The sequence below is a fragment of the Salvelinus namaycush genome, chromosome 3 (genome assembly GCF_016432855.1).
Source record: "Salvelinus namaycush isolate Seneca chromosome 3, SaNama_1.0, whole genome shotgun sequence".
NCBI lineage: Eukaryota > Metazoa > Chordata > Actinopteri > Salmoniformes > Salmonidae > Salvelinus > Salvelinus namaycush.
Genome location: NC_052309.1, coordinates 75,685,650 through 75,708,140, shown reverse-complemented (window position 1 = coordinate 75,708,140; position 22,491 = coordinate 75,685,650). Strand labels below are relative to the sequence as shown.

The 22,491-nt window shown below is 45.7% G+C and overlaps 1 protein-coding gene across 11 annotated transcripts in view; it reads right to left on the bottom strand.

Annotated features, from left to right (window-relative positions):
* LOC120038749 (transcription activator BRG1) overlaps positions 1–16,612 on the bottom strand; it is a 28,533-nt gene extending 11,921 nt beyond the window's left edge. For 5 of the 11 annotated variants that reach the window (XM_038984410.1, XM_038984415.1, XM_038984427.1 and 2 more), the window contains exons 1-6: positions 16,385–16,612; positions 16,068–16,203; positions 14,600–15,025; positions 14,252–14,350; positions 13,718–13,973; positions 1,791–2,091 (exon numbers count right to left, since the gene is read on the bottom strand). In XM_038984410.1, coding sequence (XP_038840338.1) covers positions 1,791–2,091; positions 13,718–13,973; positions 14,252–14,350; positions 14,600–15,025; positions 16,068–16,203; positions 16,385–16,597 — 1,431 coding nt within the window. In that variant the 5' untranslated portion in view covers positions 16,598–16,612. Of the gene's footprint in view, positions 1–1,790; positions 2,339–2,620; positions 2,720–2,964; positions 3,391–4,120; positions 4,257–4,437; positions 4,696–7,946; positions 8,105–13,717; positions 13,974–14,251; positions 14,351–14,599; positions 15,026–16,067; positions 16,204–16,384 lie in introns of those variants that run through there. The other 6 variants (XM_038984422.1, XM_038984431.1, XM_038984433.1 and 3 more) reach the window with 2 other exon arrangements.
* Between the last annotated feature and the right edge of the window lie 5,879 nt (positions 16,613–22,491).

Here is a 22,491-nt window from a genome sequence, read left to right as displayed (position 1 = left end):
CAAAGCACTGGAGGTCTTACAAGAATGTGAGGATCACCTGACATCTAGATTGTGAACTTCAGTCCCGACCCCTCTGTGTACCCGGCGGTTCTGTCCCGACCCCTCTGTGTACCCGGCGGTTCTGTCCCGACCCCCCGGTGTACCCGGCGGTTCTGTCCCGACCCCCCGGTGTACCCGGCGGTTCTGTCCCGACCCCCCGGTGTACCCGCCGGTTCTGTCCCGACCCCCCGGTGTACCCGCCGGTTCTGCCCCGACCCCCCGGTGTACCCGCCGGTTCTGCCCCGACCCCTCTGTGTACCCGCCGGTTCTGCCCCGACCCCTCTGTGTACCCGCCGGTTCTGCCCCGACCCCTCTGTGTACCCGCCGGTTCTGCCCCGACCCCTCTGTGTACCCGCCGGTTCTGCCCCGACCCCTCTGTGTACCCGCCGGTTCTGCCCCGACCCCTCTGTGTACCCGCCGGTTCTGCCCCGACCCCTCTGTGTACCCGCCGGTTCTGCCCCGACCCCTCTGTGTACCCGCCGGTTCTGCCCCGACCCCTCTGTGTACCCGCCGGTTCTGCCCCGACCCCTCTGTGTACCCGCCGGTTCTGCCCCGACCCCTCTGTTTTACCCGCCGGTTCTGCCCCGACCCCTCTGTGTACCTGCCGGTTCTGCCCCGACCCCTCTGTGTACCTGCCGGTTCTGCCCCGACCCCTCTGTGTACCTGCCGGTTCTGCCCCGACCCCTCTGTGTACCTGCCGGTTCTGCCCCGACCCCTCTGTGTACCTGCCGGTTCTGCCCCGACCCCTCTGTGTACCTGCCGGTTCTGCCCCGACCCCTCTGTGTACCTGCCGGTTCTGCCCCGACCCCTCTGTGTACCTGCCGGTTCTGCCCCGACCCCTCTGTGTACCTGCCGGTTCTGCCCCGACCCCTCTGTGTACCTGCCGGTTCTGCCCCGACCCCTCTGTGTACCTGCCGGTTCTGCCCCGACCCCTCTGTGTACCTGCCGGTTCTGCCCCGACCCCTCTGTGTACCTGCCGGTTCTGCCCCGACCCCTCTGTGTACCTGCCGGTTCTGCCCCGACCCCTCTGTGTACCTGCCGGTTCTGCCCCGACCCCTCTGTGTACCTGCCGGTTCTGCCCCGACCCCTCTGTGTACCTGCCGGTTCTGCCCCGACCCCTCTGTGTACCTGCCGGTTCTGCCCCGACCCCTCTGTGTACCTGCCGGTTCTGCCCCGACCCCTCTGTGTACCTGCCGGTTCTGCCCCGACCCCTCTGTGTACCTGCCGGTTCTGCCCCGACCCCTCTGTGTACCTGCCGGTTCTGCCCCGACCCCTCTGTGTACCTGCCGGTTCTGCCCCGACCCCTCTGTGTACCTGCCGGTTCTGCCCCGACCCCTCTGTGTACCTGCCGGTTCTGCCCCGACCTCTCTGTGTACCTGCCGGTTCTGCCCCGACCCCTCTGTTTACCTGCCGGTTCTGCCCCGACCCCTCTGTTTTACCTGCCGGTTCTGCCCCGACCCCTCTGTTTTACCTGCCGGTTCTGCCCCGACCCCTCTGTTTTACCTGCCGGTTCTGCCCCGACCCCTCTGTGTACCTGCCGGTTCTGCCCCGACCCCTCTGTGTACCTGCCGGTTCTGCCCCGACCCCTCTGTGTACCTGCCGGTTCTGCCCCGACCCCTCTGTGTACCTGCCGGTTCTGTCCCGACCCCTCTGTGTACCTGCCGGTTCTGTCCCGACCCCTCTGTGTACCTGCCGGTTCTGCCCTGACCCCTCTGTGTACCTGCCGGTTCTGTCCCGACCCCTCTGTGTACCTGGTGTTTCTGGCGTCGTTTACGCTCCTGTTCAATCTTTTGTTGCTTCTCCAGTTTCTCTGTGATGCGGGCCTCGCGGAGGGACTGGCGCTTGCTGCGCTTGTAGGCCTTAGCGTTGAGGGCCGTCTCCAGGGCCGTGTCACGACGCATACACACCACTACCTCCTGACGCAGCTGTCTCTGGAAATTTAGCAGCCTCAGGGCCTTGAGCTCAATGTTGGCTTTGGTGCGCAGGTCTCCGGCCAGAGACCCTGGTAGATGCTCCAGCTCCTGGATACGGTGGGTGATACGAGCCTGCAGCCTGTACTCTCTCTCCTGGAGGATCTCCACTGGGTCCAGACCACGGGGCTTCTGGATGGGCGTGATGCGGTTCTGTTTCTGGTGCAGCACCATAGGTGGGGGCTGCCCAGGGGACTGGGTCTGGGGGGGCATGACCGGGGAAGCAGCAGGGGGCACGGAGGGTGGAGCAGGGGAGGGTCTGCCAGTGGGCTGAGGGGGAATCAGCTTCTGGGGGGCACTGGATGGAGCAGCAGCATTCACCATGGGCCCTAGAACATACGGCATTGAAAGAGTTATTAGTTCTACCATCCCACAGAGTGTTTTCGTGCAATGATTATGTGTTCAATATGTGTGTATTACTTGTTTAATTGTTATTTAACTAGGCAAGTCAGTTAAGAACAAATTCTTATTTACAATGACGGCCTACCCTTGTGATAGGTCTGGTGAAATGATCAGCACAGGAAAGAGAAGAACATGGACTAAAAACACTACAGACTAGTGCCCTCTCACACACAGGTGAATCACTGCCCAGGGGTCAAGCTGAGGCTCACCTTCGGGCCATTGTTTAGGGGGTCCATTGGTGGGCTGTCCCTGCATACCAGGGGGAACACCTGAGGGTCCTGGAGGAGGCATGTTTGGGCCTACCATTCCTGCAAGATGACATTAGATATGATCAGACACTACCTGGGCATTCATGCCTACTGAAGTCTAGTTAACGTAGAAAATGGTGCCTGAGCCGAGAGCACGTGTTTAAGTTTCACCACCAGGGGTCCCTGTTCAGCATTCAATTTTTTTTTATTTTTTTTTTGAGATGGACAGCATTTGTGTGTCATTCATAGGGTTGCAAAACTTATTAACAGACTGTGTAGCATAAACTTGTACATTCCCCCCTCACCATGAGGTCTGTTGTAGTTTGCTGGTGGCTGTCCAGGCCCCGCCCCAGGCCCAGAGGAAGGCGGCATGTTGGGCATCCCTGGCTGCTGCTGCATCCCTGGCATGGGCCTCTTGCCCTGCACAGCCATCTGCAGGTGGTCTGGCAGGGGCTGGCTGCGAGCCAGCATCTTGTAGGCCATGATCTGGGCCCTGAGCTGGTGCAGCTGGTTTTGGTTGAAAGGGGTGGGTCCACCCGGTCCAACCCCGCCTGGCCCAGAACTACCACTCGGACCTGGGACCCCAACGCGGTTCTGCTGGCCCATGGACTGGGGGTCACCGCTCTCCATGGGGACACCTGGGCCAGAGGGCATCATGGGGCCGGGGGGAGGGCCGTTGGCTGGCACAGGGCTGGGAGAGTGCTCAGAACCCCCCAGTGGAGAGGGGTAGCCTGGGGAGGAGACAACAGCACAGGTGAGAAAAGTCATCTTCCCTGGGAATGGTAGGGCATGACTGTCCCTTTAACAGTAAGAAACTGATTTGAATGACCAATAAAATGGCTAGATACATTGAAAATGGTGGCGAAATGGATGCTAACAGACCAGAAGAAATGTTAACCATATCCAGACTGGTTTTATGATTATGAGCTGGACTGTCGAAACAAACACTTTACAAATCAGTCTCTAACAGACATGCACACATTACAGCTGAGCCTCGCCCTCTGTCACACCAGTCAATACAGGATAGAAGAGTGAACAGAAAAACACCCTCTCCTGTGTTACAGTATTTCAACAGCCCCTCGGTCTCCCTGTCCCTCTCTCCTTGGTGACTGAGTAGTTTTGTAGCAGACAGCTGCCACCGTCATTGTCTGAAAGGGGAAGCCTCATGCCCCGCCCCTCCACTGAGCGTCTGCTGCTCACGCTACCCAACAAAACGACAGAAGTGAAAGAGGAGAAACTAGCTGGTTGAGTTCACAGTACAAGTGCACACAAGTCTACACGAGTTAGCATTCTCTTTTCAGCTAATCAGCTTTAAAAACAATTGTGCTTAACTCTAAAATCATAAGCACAATATTTAGATCATATGGAAAGCTAATAAGTTAATCTTTTGTGTAAAGCACCTTCAATAACAGAGTCAATGTTTCCTCTATCCAATCTAATCATTACCCCATGGTATGGTACCTTGGGAATGTTGATCCATGGGGCTAGGAGGGGGTCCCATTCCAATGTGGCCTCCACCTGGTCTCATGCCCATGCTCTTCATTGGTCCATAGCGAGGGTCATCAGACATGCCCTTCTCATGCATGCCTTCCATAGGCTGGGAGAAGACAATACACATTAATACATTGACATAAGAATGTCCTACTTAGATAGCACATACATTTCTTAGGTACAGTAATGGAAGAATAGATTAATGCAAAAAAAGTATAATGAAATGGTACTGCAGACCATAGCAGACATTTTACATACATTACAGTTATGCCCATTTTCTGTCTTACTTTGTGCATCTGATGCATATTCTCCTGAGGATATCCTGAGGGCCCCTGTTGTGGGTGGGAGTGTCCAGAGGCTGGGGGACCTGGGCTGGGTCCCATCATGCTATGAGCAGAGCCCGGGGAAGGGCTGGGGCCCATCATTGCTCCTGGAGAAGGCCCCGGTCCTGGGGAGGGGCCCGGCCGAGGCGTCCCTCCCATGGGGGGGTCTGGGGTGGACATCTCTCAGCTGAGTCTGAGAATTTGACAGCACCAAGCTCCACTCTGCAGAGAGGACAAATTACAAATGATACTGAGCAAATTGTTGTTGACAATTTCGCAATATTTGTTTGCGTTAGTTGGCTGTACCTGCACCAAATCTCCAGTGGTTTTCTTTCATAGCTTGTTTTCCATTATCTTTTTAAATAGGGAGGCTTTTTTGTTGCAATTTTATTTCCATGATGGATCAAAAAACATGTTTTCTCATGACTCCTGTCCCTCTGCAGCAGACATATGGTATTATAATTGGATTTTAAGGCACGTATGAATATCCTGCGTAATATAATATTTGTGTCATTATCACAAATCAACTGCATTATACTTAAATACTTCAACGTCAACGAGTAAAATGGCTCTTTGGCTAGCTTTTGCTACAGCATTTATCAACGAGCGTTAGGATTCTAGCTAACAATTGATGCATCCAAAATAGTTATTTTGCAAAGACAACCAAATATAATCTCAGCGACTTGTCAAGCAAGAATCAAAACATCATTGTAAGCGTATGAAAATGTAAATCTTGGCTGTTGAATGGGCGCAGATGGCAACAGATTCTTACTGCAGCCAAGAGTCACGCGCATCTGTGTGTAACGCTAGTGTTTCATGTACTGTAAAAGGGTCTATAGAATCATGAGAATCACAATAAATATTGTATCGGCACCTAAGTATCGTGATATTGTATCGTGAGGTCCCTGGCAATTCCCAGCCCTGGTGCGTACCAGATGATCTCTATGTAGCCATCATCCACAAATGGACTTTGTGTTCTCGGATGTGCCCAAATGACCCAAAATACACCAGTTGGTCTGAATAACAAGATCCAATTCCCAAGATAGCCTTTTTGTAGTCATTTGAGTATGTTTTGTGTTAATATGCACACCTGGCACAAATATACACAAGTAGGATTAGGGGAAAAAAGTAGAAAATAAGACACTAGACTGGTAGAACCTGAAAGCACAGTTCACACATCTCCTGAGTTAGTTTATTTATTTTCTGCTTCAGTCACAAGGTGGCTCATTTTGTCAAGATAATTAGCCCAAGCATTCTCAACTTAAGACAAAAGTGTGCGTGTAGGCAACAACACATCCGCCACACTGACTCTCAACATGGGCCCCCCCCAGGGGTGCGTGCTTAGTCTCCTCCTGTACTCCCTGTTCAGCCACGACTGCATGGCCGAACACAACTCCATTAAAGAATATGGTCCACTCCACACACCAACACAGTCCTGAAGGCACGACAATGCCTCTTCCCCACAGGACGCTGAAAAGATTTGGCAAGGGCCCTCAGATCCTCAAAAAGTTATACTGCTGCACCATTGAGAGCATCTTGACTGGCTGCATCATCGCTTGGCATCCAAATGCAAGGCACTAAATAGGGTAGTGTGTAAGGCACAGTACATCACAGGGGCCGACATCCCTGAATTCCATGACCTCTATGCCAGGCAGGGTCAGAGGAAGGCCCTAGAAATGGCCAGACTCCAGCTACCCAAGTCATAGACTGTTCTTTCTGCTACTGCATGGGAAGTGGTACCAACATGCCAAGTTTGGAACCAACAGGACCCTTAACAGTTTCTACCCCCAAGCTATAAGACTGCTAAATAGTTAACCAAATAGCTACACAGACTGTCTGCATTGACCCCCTTCAGTACTAACTCCGACTCATCATATACACCGCTGCTACTGCTTATTATTTATCCTGTTGCCGAGTCACTTTACCCCTACCTATTTGTACATAGCTATCTACCTCAATTCCCTCGTACCCCTGCACATTGACTCGGTAGGGGTACCTCGTGTATATAGCCATGTTATCGTTACTCATTGTGTATTTTGGCTATTCGTCATATTATTTTTTTCTCTACATTGTTGGGAAGTTAGTCTACACCTGTTCGTTATGAAGCACTTGATTTGTTGAAAGACACCAATGTTCTGTTTATCTTCAGTTTGTACAGGCCTACCTAAAGACCCCTGGATGATTACATTAAGTGGCCCGCCTTTGATAATACAACCTATATCATAAATAAATTATAAATGGTATACTTTTATTAATAATTGCTTTACTGAAATATAATAATTGCACATAGATTGTTGGACAGAAATATGCTCCAATGACAAAAAAATGTTCTTCCAGTGTGTGGCGATAGACAGAATGAGGAGAGTTCTTGCTTGGAAACCTTACACTCAGACGAGGTGATTCGGATGATGCTGCCCAGCAGCAGCTGCATGCATAAGAAGAACCCCCATACACTCCCGACAGAATAAACAACATAAAAGGTAAACAGCAACCATGATGTGTGGGTAAAGTTGTCGACATCATGACATTCATGTTAGTGAGACGAATAACGTTATAGCTAGCTATTTAAACGATTGAGAGTGGAATCTATTGTCGTTCCTCCTCACTAGATATTGTTATGTTAACAGTTATGTCCAAGGAGTGATGCATTCTCTTTGGTGAGACAGTAGTAGCTTGATACTGTAAACCCTGCTACCGGCGACTTGACTTAAGCTAGCTAGCTTTAGTAAAACACGGATATTTAGCTAACTAGTGGGACACAGTTGCCGGTTGCAGTTGGTAATCGTAGCAATTGAATTGCGGTAGCTAGCTAATTAATTAAAGACTTCGTTAACTACTTGCTAAATATTTAGTTATAGAAGCTAACTAAACAACGTTATAAAAAAACAGTTAACGGATGCTAAGCTAATGTGGTGTACGGTGTAGTTAGCATAGTTTGACTTGGCTAGAAAGCTAGTTATGTATAATAACTCAGTTCCGTTTACAACACAGGTTAGAAACCATTCATGTGATGTGCTAACAAATATTATTTTCTAGCTACACAATAAATGTGTATAAAATGAAAACTAACAAAAAATAAGAAACACTGCCAGGCAGTTGGCTAACGTTAGCTGGTATAGTCTCTACTAGCCGAACATGCTGTCGTAACAAAATGTATGGTGAGAATTGGGTTATTTTGCTGACTTTGGAGATGCAGCAAGAGAGTAAAAGTTAAATAATAATTTCAGTTGATTGATCCAACCTGCAGCCCGTACCCCCGCTCTAGCTAGACTGTTACATTTACAAAAAACACAATTCATTAATTTCACTCTGCCGCCAGTCTGCATTGCAGACAAGACTAATAAATGTTCGTCTAGAGGCTAACGTTCCTTCCAACGATAAACAAAAGAAAGAAACTGAAATTACGTATCAATAATCTGTTTAAGGATACCATCGACGAAGTCTTAAAAATACAACTTTTGAATCTGACTTACATTGAAATCACCCTTCGCCGATAGGTCCCTTCGATTTCCAACGCTAGCCAGAAACAAAGAGCGACCTAGCCTGTTAGCATTTTTTCTCTCACCACCCCCAATTCTCGTCTGATTGTATCGCCAAGGAACGGCCTTCACTACAGCAACCGTGATACAAGAGCGCCCCCCCTACACGTTCATCCCCATGAACGACTGGAAAATCAACGCATGCCCAGTCTAGGCCCCATTGCAGAGAAGAATGCGGACGAACTATGTCGACGTGGGGGATGGGTGTACAAGTTATTTACATGTAGTAAAATAAGATAATGAGGGATCCTTGTTGATAGTAGTCATTGACAGTAACAATGAAATCAATTGAGCTCCGTTTACATACATTTTTCTGCCTGAATAAAATTTGCAATGTCAAAAAAGCATTTGCCGATATCCACACTAGATTTTTTTATTTAACTAGGCAAGTCAGTTAGAACAAATTCTTATTTACAATGACGACCAAACCCGGACGACACTGGGCCTATTGTTCCACCCTATGGGACTCCCAATCACAACCAGTTGTGATATTGTGATACAGCCTGGATTTGAACCAGGGTGTCTGTAGTGACGCCTCTAGCACTGAGATGTAGTGCCTTAGACCGCTGTGCCACTCGGGCTCGCCACTCAGTAGATGGCGTAGTATAGGCCTGGTCCTTCAGCAAATGACTTGTGCGAGAATGATACTATAAAGACACAGAAGAGCCTTGTCCAGAATAACCCCAGAGCTGCAAAATAGAAAGTAAACATGATTTAGGCTAGGCTTATTCCACTATCTAAATATGTGTGTTATTTAACGGACATATAATTGCATAATTAATTTTTATAGCCACATGGGGCTACTGTAGTGATCATGTAACCTAATGAATCACACTTTTTTCCAGTATTTGGGAGCACGGACTGTAGGCCTTATATCAGGCATTTTGACTGTTGTATTTGCGAATTCCAACCTGTATGTAGGCTTGTTATAGCCATTTGCATTGCACAACCCCATCACACAGAGGCTATATCCATATCAAATAACGAGACAAAACAAAATATTAAGTGTTGGCTATTAAGTGTTGTCTTGAGCGGAATAGCCAAGGGGTCCCAAATGGTCAAGACTATCTATAGCCTATTCTTACTGCCAGATCTGTTTTCCCTATCAACCACTGCATGTGCTTCTTCAACTATTTTGTTTAAAATGTATTCAGAGGCTATATTTAGAGGCCTGTGAGCTAGGGTCTCTTTTTAAAGGAGAGGCCTATAATAAAAACAGTAATAAAACACAAATAGAATCCTACAATTATTCCACAAGACACCAGTACCAAAATTATAGCCTACATTGCAATGCCTACAAGTTGATGGCCCATTGTTTTATTTGGATAGGCCTAAATTAAAAATTGAATTATTAAAATGATAGGCAACTTGAGAATTTAGATACTTTTGAATACACACATGGATTTCAATAAACAAACAGATAAGACTGTTCTATTCTCTTTGATTTAGTTCCTATTGCAACTCAGATCATAGAATGGATGACATACTGACTGACTGGCTGAACTGAATGAAGGATGAATTAAATGTTGAAATATGTTGGAATGAGTTGCACACATCGTGCATGCTCTGTACTTTATTTGGCTAGTAGGCAAATAGGCCTAGATTAGGGTATAATGACTATGGCTGCATGCCTCCAGAAGGGCATCTTCTGAGGCTGAGGGGTGCTTTTCCGAAGGCGCATAGTGCTGTGGTATTGCATGGAGATCACAAGCTCTTCAACTGGGCAGCAGTTTCACAATGGAGGGAATAGCCTACACGGAGACTACTTAAGACCACTGCAACAGAGTTATTGTAAAGTGTGGGAATAAGATCATGCTAGACTTAGCCTACGTTTAACCTCTCCCTTGTTCAGTTTAAAGGCCATATGTTCATGACCTGATTCATATAAATCATGTCAAATTATTTTTAATTCATATTAACCCCTCCTACAGAATATGCTTTGGCAAAATTGAGTGATTAAATAAATGTCAAAATATTCAACAAAAAATATTGAGTGGCAAAGGCTCCAGTGGTCATACATAATTCAGATTCACCAAACATCTATATTTCATTATTCCTGGTATATACTACTGGTTATGATTGCAGACAGAGAATGGGATGGTGCAGTACTAATTAGTCATATGTTGATAAGGTGCGTGCATGGGGATGTCCACGTCACCCAGAGATATGCCCAAGCTGTAGAGATTCACCTAGCTGACTGAAACTTCACTGTTGTAGGCATAATACAGCTAGTGTTATCCAGACTTGCGCTGGCAAACAAATCCATGACATTAGCTACTGAAATGTGAAGTAAACTCAACTGAGTAAGAGAATGGAGACTTTTAACTTGACAACATGCAGGATAACTCTTTCCGGTTTCTCCGGCTTCAAATTATTAATTTTTGTACACTGTGTTATGCTTGTTCGTGTAGCACTCCTCACAGGCCGTTTGGTGTACGTTTTTTTTTGACGGTGAGATGAAACTGCCCTAACTCTGAAAGGTATTATTGTATGTCAGAATTGCAACACAAGATTTGTTCAAGCCTAAAATGTTAGTCCGTAATCGTAACATGGTGTTTCTATGTTCACAGATTAAATTTCACATTTACGTTTTACGCATGGCTTTTCTTACCATCCTAACAATTTATGTATGGATTTTCTTACGATACGTATGTTCAACCTTTTGGCAGCTATCTGGCTCCATAGAAAAACTGCAACATTTACCTGGATCTCACTCTGCAAGTAGCACTGCTGGCTAATTTGAAAATCAGTTAATCAATCAATCAATAATACTCTTAGCAAAAAATGTTATATTTAATTTACAATCTGTTGAAACTATGAGAATAGAAAGGTTCCGAACTTTTGTGAAACATCACAGTACAGTTGAAAAATATATGGCAAATAGACATCAAAACTGGATGGTGTTCAGAGATGGATGGGAGGGGTTGAGAGGAGCTGAAGGGTGGGACTAAAAATAACAAAAAAACAAGATAACTAAAGTAAAATGTATTGTGTCCGTAAAATGTACAGGATATAGTATGTATAAGCTGTAAGTAAAAGCCTAAGTGTTGTTGTCCATTAGTTTAATCCAATTAGGGGAGGGGTGGTAGGGTTATGGGAAAATAATAAATGGACAATATATATAACAAAAATTCAAGGGTTTTTCTTTATTTTTACTATTCATTGTAGAATAATAGTGAAGACATCAAAACTATGAAATAACACATGAAATCATGTAACCAAAAGTGTTAAACAAATCAAAATATGTAATATTTTTCAGAGTAGCCACCCTTTGCCTTGATGACAGCTTTACACACTCTTGGCATTCTCTCAACCAGCTTCATGAGGTAGTCACCTGGAATGCTTTTCCAACAGTCTTGAAGGAGTTCCCACATATGCTGAGCACTTGTTGGCTGCTTTTCTTCACTCTGCGGTCCAACTCATCCCAAACCATCTCAATTGGTTTGAGGTTGGGTGATTGTGGAGGCCAGGTCATCTGATGCAGCACTCCATCACTCTCCTTCTTGGTCAACTAGACCTTACACAGCCTGAAGGTGTGTTGGTTCATTGTCCTGTTGAAAAACAAATGATAGTCCCACTAAGCGCAAACCAGATGGAATGGCGTATCGCTGAAGAATGCTGTCGTAGCCATGCTGATTAAGTGTGCCTTGAATTCTAAATAAATCACAGTGTCACCAGCAAAGCACCCCCACATCATCACACCACCTCCTCCATGCTTCACAGTGGGAACCACACATGCAGAGATCATCCGTTCACCTACTCTGCATCTCCCAAAGACACGGCGGTTGGAACCACAAATCTCAAATTTGGACTCATCAGACCAAAGGACAGATTTCCAAGGTCTAATGTCCATTGCTCGTGTTTCTTGGCCCAAGCAAGTCGCTTCTTCTTATTGGTGTATTTTAGTAGTGGTTTCTTTGCAGCAGTTTGACCATGAAGGCCTGATTCACGCCGTCTCCTCTGAACAGTTGATGTTGAGATGTCTGTTACTTGAACTCTGTGAAACATTTATATGGGCTGCAATCTGAGGTACAGTTAATTGCTGACTGGTAACTGTAATGAACGTATCCTCTGCGTCAGAGGTAACTCTGGGTCTTCCTTTCCTGTGGCGGTCCTCATGAGAGCCAGTTTCATCATAGCACTTGATGGTTTTTGCAACTGCACTTAAAGAAACGTTCAAAGTTCTTGACATTTTCCAGATTGACTGACCTTCATGTCTTAAAGTAAATATGGTCTATCGTTTCTCTTTGCTTATTTGAGCTGTTCTTACCATAATATGGACTTGGTATTTTACCAAATAGGGCTATCTTCTCTATACCACCCTGACCTTGTCACAACACAACTGATTGGCTCAAGCGCATTAAGGAAATAAATTCCACAAACTAACTTTATCAAGGCACACCTGTTAATTGAAATGCATTTCAGGTGACTACCTCATGAAGCTGGTTGAGAGAATGCCAAGAATGTGAAAAGCTGTCATCAAGGAAAAGGGTGGCTACTTTGAAGAATCTCAAATATAAAATATATTTTGATTTGTTTAACACTTTTTTGGTTACTACATGATTCCATAAGTGTTATTTCATAGTTTAAGTCTATACTATTATTCTACAATGTAGAAAATAGTAAAAAAAAAAAAAAACTCAAACAAGTAGGTGTGTCTAAACTTTTGACTGGTACTGTATATATATACAGCCAAAAAATATGTGTGGGATTGGAAATGATGCAGATATTTACACTGATAGAAGCCACAATCTATCTGCAACATTTGAGCTGATCTAACCCCCCTGACAAAAAAAATTTGTGTAGACTACATGACCAAAAGTATGTGGACACCTGCTCTTTGAACATATAATTCCAAAAATCATGGGCATTAATATGGAGTTGGTCCCCCATTTGCTGCTATAACAGCCTCAACTCTTCTGGGAAGGCTTTCCACTAGATGTTGGAACATTGCTGCGGGGACTTGCTTCCATTCAGCCATAAGAGCATTAGTGAGATCGGGCACTGATGTTGGGCGATTAGGCCTGGCTCGCAGTCTGCGTTCCAATTCATCCCAAAGGTGTTCGATGGGGTTGAGGTCAGGGCTCTGTGCAGGCCAGTCAAGTTCTTCCACACCAATCTCGGTAAACCATTTCTGTATGGACCTCGCTTTGTGCATGGGGCCATTGTCATGCTGAAACAGGAAAGGGCCTTCCCCAAACTGTTGCCACAAAGTTGGAAGCACAGAATCGTCTAGAATGTCATTGTATGCTGTAGCGTTAAGATTTCCCTTCACTGGAACTAAGGTGCCTAACCCGAACCATGAAAAACATCCCCAGACCATTATTCCTCCTCCACCAAACTTTACAGTTGGCACTATGCATTCGGTCAGGTAGCTTTCTCCTGGCATCCGCCAAAGCCAGATTCGTCCGTCAGACTGCCAGACGGTGAAGCGTGATTCATCACTCCAGAGAACGCGTTTCCACTGCTCCAGAGTCCAATGGCGGCGAGCTTTACACCACTCCAGCCGACGCTTGGCATTGCGCATGGTGATCTTAGGCTTGTGTGTGGCTGCTCGGCCATGGAAACCCATTTCATGAAGCTCCCGACGAACAGTTCTTGTGCTGACGTTGCTTCCAGAGGCAGTTTGAAACTCGGTAGTGAGTGTTGGAACGGAGGACAGATGATTTTTACTCGCTACGCGCCTCAGCACTCGAGCCTGCAGCCTGTACTCTCTCTCCTGGAGGATCTCCACTGGGTCCAGACCACGGGGCTTCTGGATGGGCGTGATGCGGTTCTGTTTCTGGTGCAGCACCATGGGCAAGGGCTGGGGGGGCTGCCCAGGGGATTGGGTCTGGGGGGGCATGACCGGGGAGGCAGTAGGGGGCACGGAGGGGGGAGCAGGGGAGGGTCTGCCAGTGGGCTGAGGGGGAATCAGCTTCTGGGGGGCACTGGATGGAGCAGCAGCATTCACCATGGGCCCTAGAAGATACGGGATTGAAAGAGCTATTAGTTCTACCATTGATTCCACAGTGTTTTCGTGCAATGATTATCTGTTCAATATGCGTGTATTCCTTGTTTAATTTAACTAGGCAAGTCAGTTAAGAACAAATTCTTATTTACAATGACAGCCTACCCTTGTGATAGGTCTGGTGAAATTATCAGCACAGGAAAGAGAAGAACATGGACTAAAAACACTACAGACTAGTGCCCTCTCACACACAGGTGAATCACTGCCCAGGGGTCAAGCTGAGGCTGACCTTCGGGCCATTGTTTAGGGGGTCCATTGGTGGGCTGTCCCTGCATACCAGGGGGAACACCTGAGGGTCCTGGAGGAGGCATGTTTGGGCCTACCATTCCTGCAAGATGACATTAGATATGATCAGACACTACCTGGGCATTCATGCCTACTGAAGTCTAGTTAACGTAGAAAATGGTGCCTGAGCCGAGAGCGCGTGTTTAAGTTTCACCACCAGGGGTCCCTGTTCAGCATTCAAATTTTTTTGTTTTTTTGTTTGAGATGGACAGCATTTGTGTGTCATTCATAGGGTTGCAAAACTTATTAACAGACTGTGTAGCATAAACTTGCATGTGCCCACCCCACTCACCAAGTTGTCTGTTGTAGTTTGCTGGTGGCTGTCCAGGCCCCGCCCCAGGCCCAGAGGAAGGCGGCATGTTGGGCATCCCTGGCTGCTGCTGCATCCCTGGCATGGGCCTCTTGCCCTGCACAGCCATCTGCAGGTGGTCTGGCAGGGGCTGGCTGCGAGCCAGCATCTTGTAGGCCATGATCTGGGCCCTGAGCTGGTGCAGCTGGTTTTGGTTGAAGGGGGTGGGTCCACCCGGCCCAACCCCGCCTGGCCCAGAACCACCACTCGGACCTGGGACCCCAACGCGGTTCTGCTGGCCCATGGACTGGGGGTCACCGCCCTCCATGGGGACACCTGGGCCAGAGGGCATCATGGGGCCGGGGGGAGGGCCGTTGGCTGGCACAGGGCTGGGAGAGTGCTCAGAACCCCCCAGTAGAGAGGGGTAGCCTGGGGAGGAGACAACAGCACAGGTGAGAAAGGTCATCTTCCCTGGGAATGGTAGGGCATGAAATGGTGGCGAAATGGATGCTAAAAGACGAGAAGAAATATTAACCAAATCCAGACTGGTATTATGAGCTGGACTGGCGATACAAACACTTTACAAATCAGTCTCTAACAGACATCAAATCAAATGTATTTATATATCCCTTCTTACATCAGCTGATATATCAAAGTGCTGTACAGAAACCCAGCCTAAAACCCTAAACAGCAAGTAATGCAGGTGTAGAAGCACAGTGGCTAGGAAAAACTCCCTAGAAAGGCCAAAACCTAGGAAGAAACCTAGAGGAACCAGGCTATGAGGGGTGGCCAGTCCTCTTCTGGCTGTGCCGGGTGGAGATTATAACAGAACATGGCCAAGATGTTCAAATGTTCATAAATGACCAGCATGGTCAAATAATAATAATCACAGCAGTTGTCGAGGGTACAACAAGTCAGCACCTCAGGAGCATCAGTAAGCCAGTGACTCAGCCCCTGTAATAGGGTTAGAGGCATTCGTCACATGCACACATTACAGCTGAGCCTCGCCCTCTGTCACACCAGTCAATACAGGATAGAAGAGTGAACAGAAAAACACCCTCTCCTGTGTTACAGTATTTCAACAGCCCCTCGGTCTCCCTGTCCCTCTCTCCTTGGTGACTGAGTAGTTTTGTAGCAGACAGCTGCCACCGTCATTGTCTGAAAGGGGAAGCCTCATGCCCCGCCCCTCCACTGAGCGTCTGCTGCTCACGCTACCCAACAAAACGACAGAAGTGAAAGAGGAGAAACTAGCTGGTTGAGTTCACAGTACAAGTGCACACAAGTCTACACGAGTTAGCATTCTCTTTTCAGCTAATCAGCTTTAAAAACAATTGTGCTTAACTCTAAAATCATAAGCACAATATTTAGATCATATGGAAAGCTAATAAGTTAACCTTTTGTGTAAAGCTCCTTCAATAACAGAGTCAATGTTTCCTCTATCCAATCTAATCAGTACCCCATGGTATGGTACCTTGGAAATGTTGATCCATGGGGCTAGGAGGGGGTCCCATTCCAATGTGGCCTCCACCTGGTCTCATGCCCATGCTCTTCATTGGTCCATAGCGAGGGTCATCAGATATGCCCTTCTCCTGCATGCCTTCCATAGGCTGGGAGAAGACAACACACATTAATACATTGACATAAGAATGTCCTACTTAGATAGCACATACATTTCTTAGGTACAGTAAAGGAAGAATAGATTAATGCAAAAAAAGTATAATGAAATGGTACTGCAGACCATAGCAGACATTTTACATACATTACAGTTATGCCCATTTTCTGTCTTACTTTGTGCATCTGATGCATATTCTCCTGAGGATATCCTGAGGGCCCCTGTTGTGGGTGGGAGTGTCCAGAGGCTGGGGGACCTGGGCTGGGTCCCATCATGCTATGAGCAGAGCCTGGGGAAGGGCTGGGGCCCATGGCTCCTGGAGAAGGCCCCGGTCTTGGAGACGGGCCCAGCCTAGGCGTCCCTCCCATGGGGGGGTCCGGGGTGGACATTTCTCAGGTGAGCCCGAGAATGTGACAGCGCCAAGCTCCACTCTGCAGAGGACAAACGACAGATGAGATACTGACCACTATTTACAACAAACCAACCCAGCAGTGGGGAGTAAAATGTTATGTGTACTAGTGATGGGGGGGATTGATACCGTTACATATCGGGATACTGTTGACGATATATTGTATCGTTTTGACAATATTGCATTAGTTGGCTGTACCTAGGGTTGCAAAGGGTTGAAAACTTTCTGGTAAATTTCCAGAATTTTTTCCAGGGAAGTTAAGCCCTGGAATTTGGGGAATTTTGCTTAAATTCATCAAAAAAGTTTGCTTAAAACAGTGAACCTTTTTTGTGGGATACATGGCAATTCTAGGTCTTGTGGCATATTTTGGTTAACCTATCCCCAATTCAATGGAATTGCAACCCTCTGCATGCACAGTGCATTCTTCCATCACATATACAGCTGATTCTCAAGATCTTGCACACTAATGAGATGCTATTCAGCCCACACTACTACACTGTCTGAGCTAAGGACTACATGTTTTCTGGTAAGTTTTGAATACAATATTGGGTGGGGTGAATATTTATTTTGTTAACTAGTAAATTGTAGCCTACAGAAAAGTGTGTTTAAATCATTTCTAACTTGTTAACAATTTCTGCTAGTTAGTTTTTGCTACCATGTGGGATTTAGCTTGCTTGAGCCTGCTAACTGAGGAGTGTTAATTCACCTGTTTCCATACATGTTTCATTTTAAAACATTTATCTTACAAAATTAGTTATTTAATCTAACTGCTTAACTATTTATCTGTACATGGAATTGTATTTGATTTTTTAAACCATTTTTCCCCTAATCTTTACAGGAAAATGCCACGGGCACCATCTGATGTGTGGAGACATTTCACTGCAGCTAACGTAGAAGGAAAAGTTGTGTACATTTGCAAATACTTGGCCAAATCATATGTGAAGAATGCAACAAAGATGCAGAATCATCTGGCCAAGTGCATTCGGCCAACTGGTTCACCTCTGATGCTCACAGGCAATGTGTATTGGAAGAGATTTCTGAATGTTCTTCGCCCAGCATACACCCCTCCAACCAGACATGCTTTATCTACTCATTTGCTGGATGCAGAGTTCAACAGAGTTCAAGTCAAGATCAATCAAAGCATAGAGAAAGCAGACTGTATTGCAATCATCTCTGATGGGTGGTTGAATGTTCATGGCCAAGGAATAATTAACTACATCATCTCCACCCCTCAACCAGTATTCTACAAGAGCACAGACACAACAGACACACCAGTCTCTACATTGCAGATGAGCTGTCATCAATGACCTTGGACAACAGAAGGTATTTGCACTGGTGACATACAATGCTGCAAACATGAAGGCTACTTGGTCTAAAGTGGAGGAGTCCTACCCTCACATCACACCCATTGGCTGTGCTGCTCATGCATTGAATCTGCTCAAGGACATCATGGCACTGAAAACAATGGATACACTCTACAAGAGAGCCAAGGAAATGGTTAGATATGTGAAGGGTCATCAAGTTATAGCAGCAATCTATCTCACCAAGCAAAGTGAGAAGAATAAGAGCACCACATTGAAGCTGCCCAGCAACACCCGTTTGGGTGGTGTTGTCATCATGTTTGACAGTCTCCTGAAGGGGAAGGAGTCTCTCCAAGAAAGGGCCATATCATAGTCTGCCGATATGGACAGCCCTATCAAGAGGATCCTCCTGGATGATGTATTTTGGGAGAGAGTGGTAAGCAGCCTGAAACATATAGCAGGATTGAGGGAGACAATGCCATCCTGTCTGATGTTCAGACTCTGCTTGCAGATGTAAGAGAAGAAATCTGTACTGCCCTGCCCACTTCACTGTTGCTCCAAACAGAGGAAACTGCAGTTCTGAAATACATCAAAAAGCATGAAGACTTCTGCCTGAAGCCCATACACGCCGCAGCGTACATGTATGCTGCCAAGAGTGTCCTGTCTGGTGCAGAGATCAACAAGGCCTATGGTGTCATCACTACCGTGTCTCGCCACCTTGGCCTGGATGAGGGCAAGGTTCTTGGCAGTCTGGCGAAGTACACTTCCAAGCAAGGGCTTTGGGATGGAGATGCGATATGACATTCGTGCCAACATATCTCATTAGCCACCTGGTGGAAGGGACTTTGTGGATCTGAGGCTCTTTCCCCTGTTGCCTACATTATCCTCCAAATCCCACAAACAGCCGCCGCCTCGGAGAGCAACTGGTCCTTGTTTGGAAACACACACAACAAAGCACGCAACAGGCTGACCAATACATGGGTTGAAAAATTGGTGTCCATCCAGGCAAATTTGAGGCTTTTTGAGTCTGACAATGAGCCATCCTCAACAAGGTTGGAAAGTGACAGTGAAGATGAGGCCTCAGAGTCTGATGTTCAAGAGGTGGACATTGAGGAGGTCCAGGGAGAAGACATGGAAGCCTGAGAGGAAGACAACCAAAGCTTTAATTTCATTTTAAAGATGTATGTTGAAAACGTTTTTGGGAGATGCGATGGATCATTGGGGATCATTCAATATTCCCTTTCTTTTGTTGTTCATCCCATGTGAAGAGTCAACTAATTTAATTAAAGTTCAATTCGTAACAATTTTTATTTTATTATTATTTATATTGGAAGGATTTAATAATTTGCAATTATGTCTACTTATAAAAAGGTAAAAGGTTTATGTTTGTCTCCATATATGGTAAATATTTCCAAAGCAAAAAACATCTCCATTTAAATGGTATTAATATTAATTTGCATATTCCCATTAATTCCCAAGGAAAGTATCCACCTCTGAATATTCCCCATAATGTGCAACTCTAGACACACCTACTCATTCAAGAGTTTTCCTTTATTTTGTACTATTTTCTACATTGTAGAATAATAGTGAAGACATCAAAACTATGAATTAACACACATGGAATCATGTAATAACAAAAAAAAAAGTGTTAAACAAATATAAAATATATTTTATATTTGAGATTCTTCAAAGTAGCCACCCCTTGCCTTGACAGCTTTGCACACTCTTGGCATTCTCTCAACCAAAATTCACCAACGCAACACATACCTTTGTCTCATGCCCTTCTGCACACCTAGGAACCTCCCTCCTACACTGCTACCACATGCCCATTAGCTTGACACACCTGTAACGTTAACATCGTAATGTATTCGTTACAAAAGCTCAGACAGGGATAACTGATATAACATCACTTTGCCGGGCAAAGACTCAACATCAAAAGAACAACGACTCCTCTGTTTCTCCACTCAAGCCACACAGTCTGCGTCGCACCAAACGAAGAGCATCACAAACACCGGGAATCTTCCCCTGGCTTCAGATTGTCCACTTTCACATTTACCGCTACCCCAGTAATCACTCCTTTTAATGGCGCCCTATACTTGAGAGCAAAACAATTAACATATCCTGTCCTCAGACGTTTGACGCGGAGCGCCTGTTTCATCTGACCAACAGAAACGCAAACAATCACAAGACCACTTCGGGTTACCTTCACCGATTACACACCACCCAACTCAATTTTCACCCACCCTGAAACCACAAATGGATCAGCCAAAAGGCAAGGGTCCACTTTTTCCCTAATTTCACTCCTACGGTCACATACTCATCTTTATCCTGACCCTCCGTGTAATCCTCGGGCTCCGAGAACTTCACCACACCTACCACTTGATACTTCGCCCTTATTCACTTTAATTTCTCCTGTCTTCGATCCGGTGTACAGATCACACTTTCTACCATTCTTCAACAAACCATCTCCCTTTTGACCAATTCAAGATCACCTTCCTCTCTGTTTCCTTCCATTCATCCTCCGTAATCCAAGTTTGTCTCCTGATAAATCTAGGACGCCATTCCTCGCTCGCTCCAGCCCTCCGCATCCTGCACACACTTTTCAAGTTTGATCACCCCAAACATTATCCCTTACCAAAGATAATGGTAACTCCTTATCGGTCATCGAGGCCGTTAACACTTTCAAAACTCGCAAAGATCTACAGTATTGCAGCGCATGAGGCACATAATGTGGTGTATAGCTTGACTAGAACGCTAGCTAGCAGCAAAACAACCTCCGTTTGCTCCGTTTACAACATAGTAACACGCTATATTTGTTTGAGGTCAGAAACCATTCACCCATGTGATGGGCTACATTTCAAACATTGTTTTCTACATAATAAATGCGAATAAACTGGAACACTGCCAGACAATTGGCCAACGTTAGCTAATGTTATGGTCTCTGCTAGCCGACTATGCTGTCTTAACAAAATGTATGGTGCGAATGACGTTGTTTTGCTGACTTGAGAGATGCCGCAAGAGTATTTTTTTTTTTTTTCAGTTGATTGATCCAACCTGCATCCCGTACCCCTGCTCTAGTTAACTAGATACGTTTACCAAAAACATGTATTCATTTCAGTCTGCCGCCACTGTCTGCAGAGAGACAGACGAGTAATGTCAGTCCTGACTACCGTTCCTTCCCAACCCGACGATAACCAAAAGGTATTAGAAAGTTTAATTACGTATCATTAATCTGAACAAGGATAACATCTACGAAGTATTGAAAATAAAACACCTGAATCTGACTTACATTGAAATCACCCTTCGCAAATAGGTCCTTTCGAAGTATGTCGATGTGGGGGATGGATGTACAAATTATTACATGTAGTAAAATAAGATCTCATGATCTTTGTTGATAGCATCGTTGTTGATAGTAGTCATTGACAATAATAATAATAATAGCAATTGAGCTCTGTTTACATGCATTTTTCTATCTGAATAAAATGTGCAATGTCAAAAAAACATTGACCGTTATCAACACTAGCTATATTGACTCGTTTAATAACCACAACCAAAGGTGTGTTTTGTAGATTGGGATATGTACCAGTCCGCTTTACAGTAAAACAAAATATGATAATACAGGTTATTGAAATTAAATGCATAGGGACTAGATAGAACCACTGAGTGAACTGGGTAGTGGTGGATAGTCGACTCCAAAATAATCGATTCCTCGACTCCTTGCCTGTCGACTCCCTTTTCTTGGTGTCAAGCTTCGACTCCTAAGATTCAGTATTTTTGCAATGGGGGAAACTATTACCCGTAGAACACAAACTCGCATCTCAAAGCAGGATCCCCGCTGAACTTTTTGTAAATGGTAAATTCACTTTCTCACCCATATACACAATCAAATGTGTATATACCGTTCAGCAGCTCAAATCATCCGGATGTGGGGCATTGTTATTCGGAAGGACGTCATGCTTGGATCGCAAAAATAATGGTTTTGATAACACTTCATCAATATAAATATTATGGGGAGACCTATATTTTTGTCAACGCACATACTTGGATAATAATTACAAAACTAACGTCTCTAGTAATACCCGTCCGAATAGGGCTATAACAGGTCAAAGAATAGGCTTATCAGCACCGAGTGCGCAGTATCATCGCATGGGATCCGTGGAGGTTGCACACGGCAGAAATATCACTGAAATATTATAGATGTAACTTCTTACACATCACCTTCTATATTCAAACAAAATAGTCCTTTAATATGCAACTGGGAGGCATCATGCTCTTGCCAGTCCTCTGAAACGCAAATATATTCTTCCTAGTAGGACTGCAATAATGAGGTTGTGCGTATGTGTGTGTGCATCCGTTTCAGCGTGTTTTTGGAGTTGAGCAAGAGTCAGAGTCAAGTAAGTGGCGACTCATTTCGACTCCAATCACAGGAGTTGGAGTCGACTCCAAAAATCCTGAAGTCGCGCACCACTGGAACCGCGTTCATCAGGACAAAACTTTTTAAATTGTTTTATTTAACCTTTAACTAGGCAAGTCAGTTAAGAACAAATTCTCATTGACAATGACGGTCTACCGA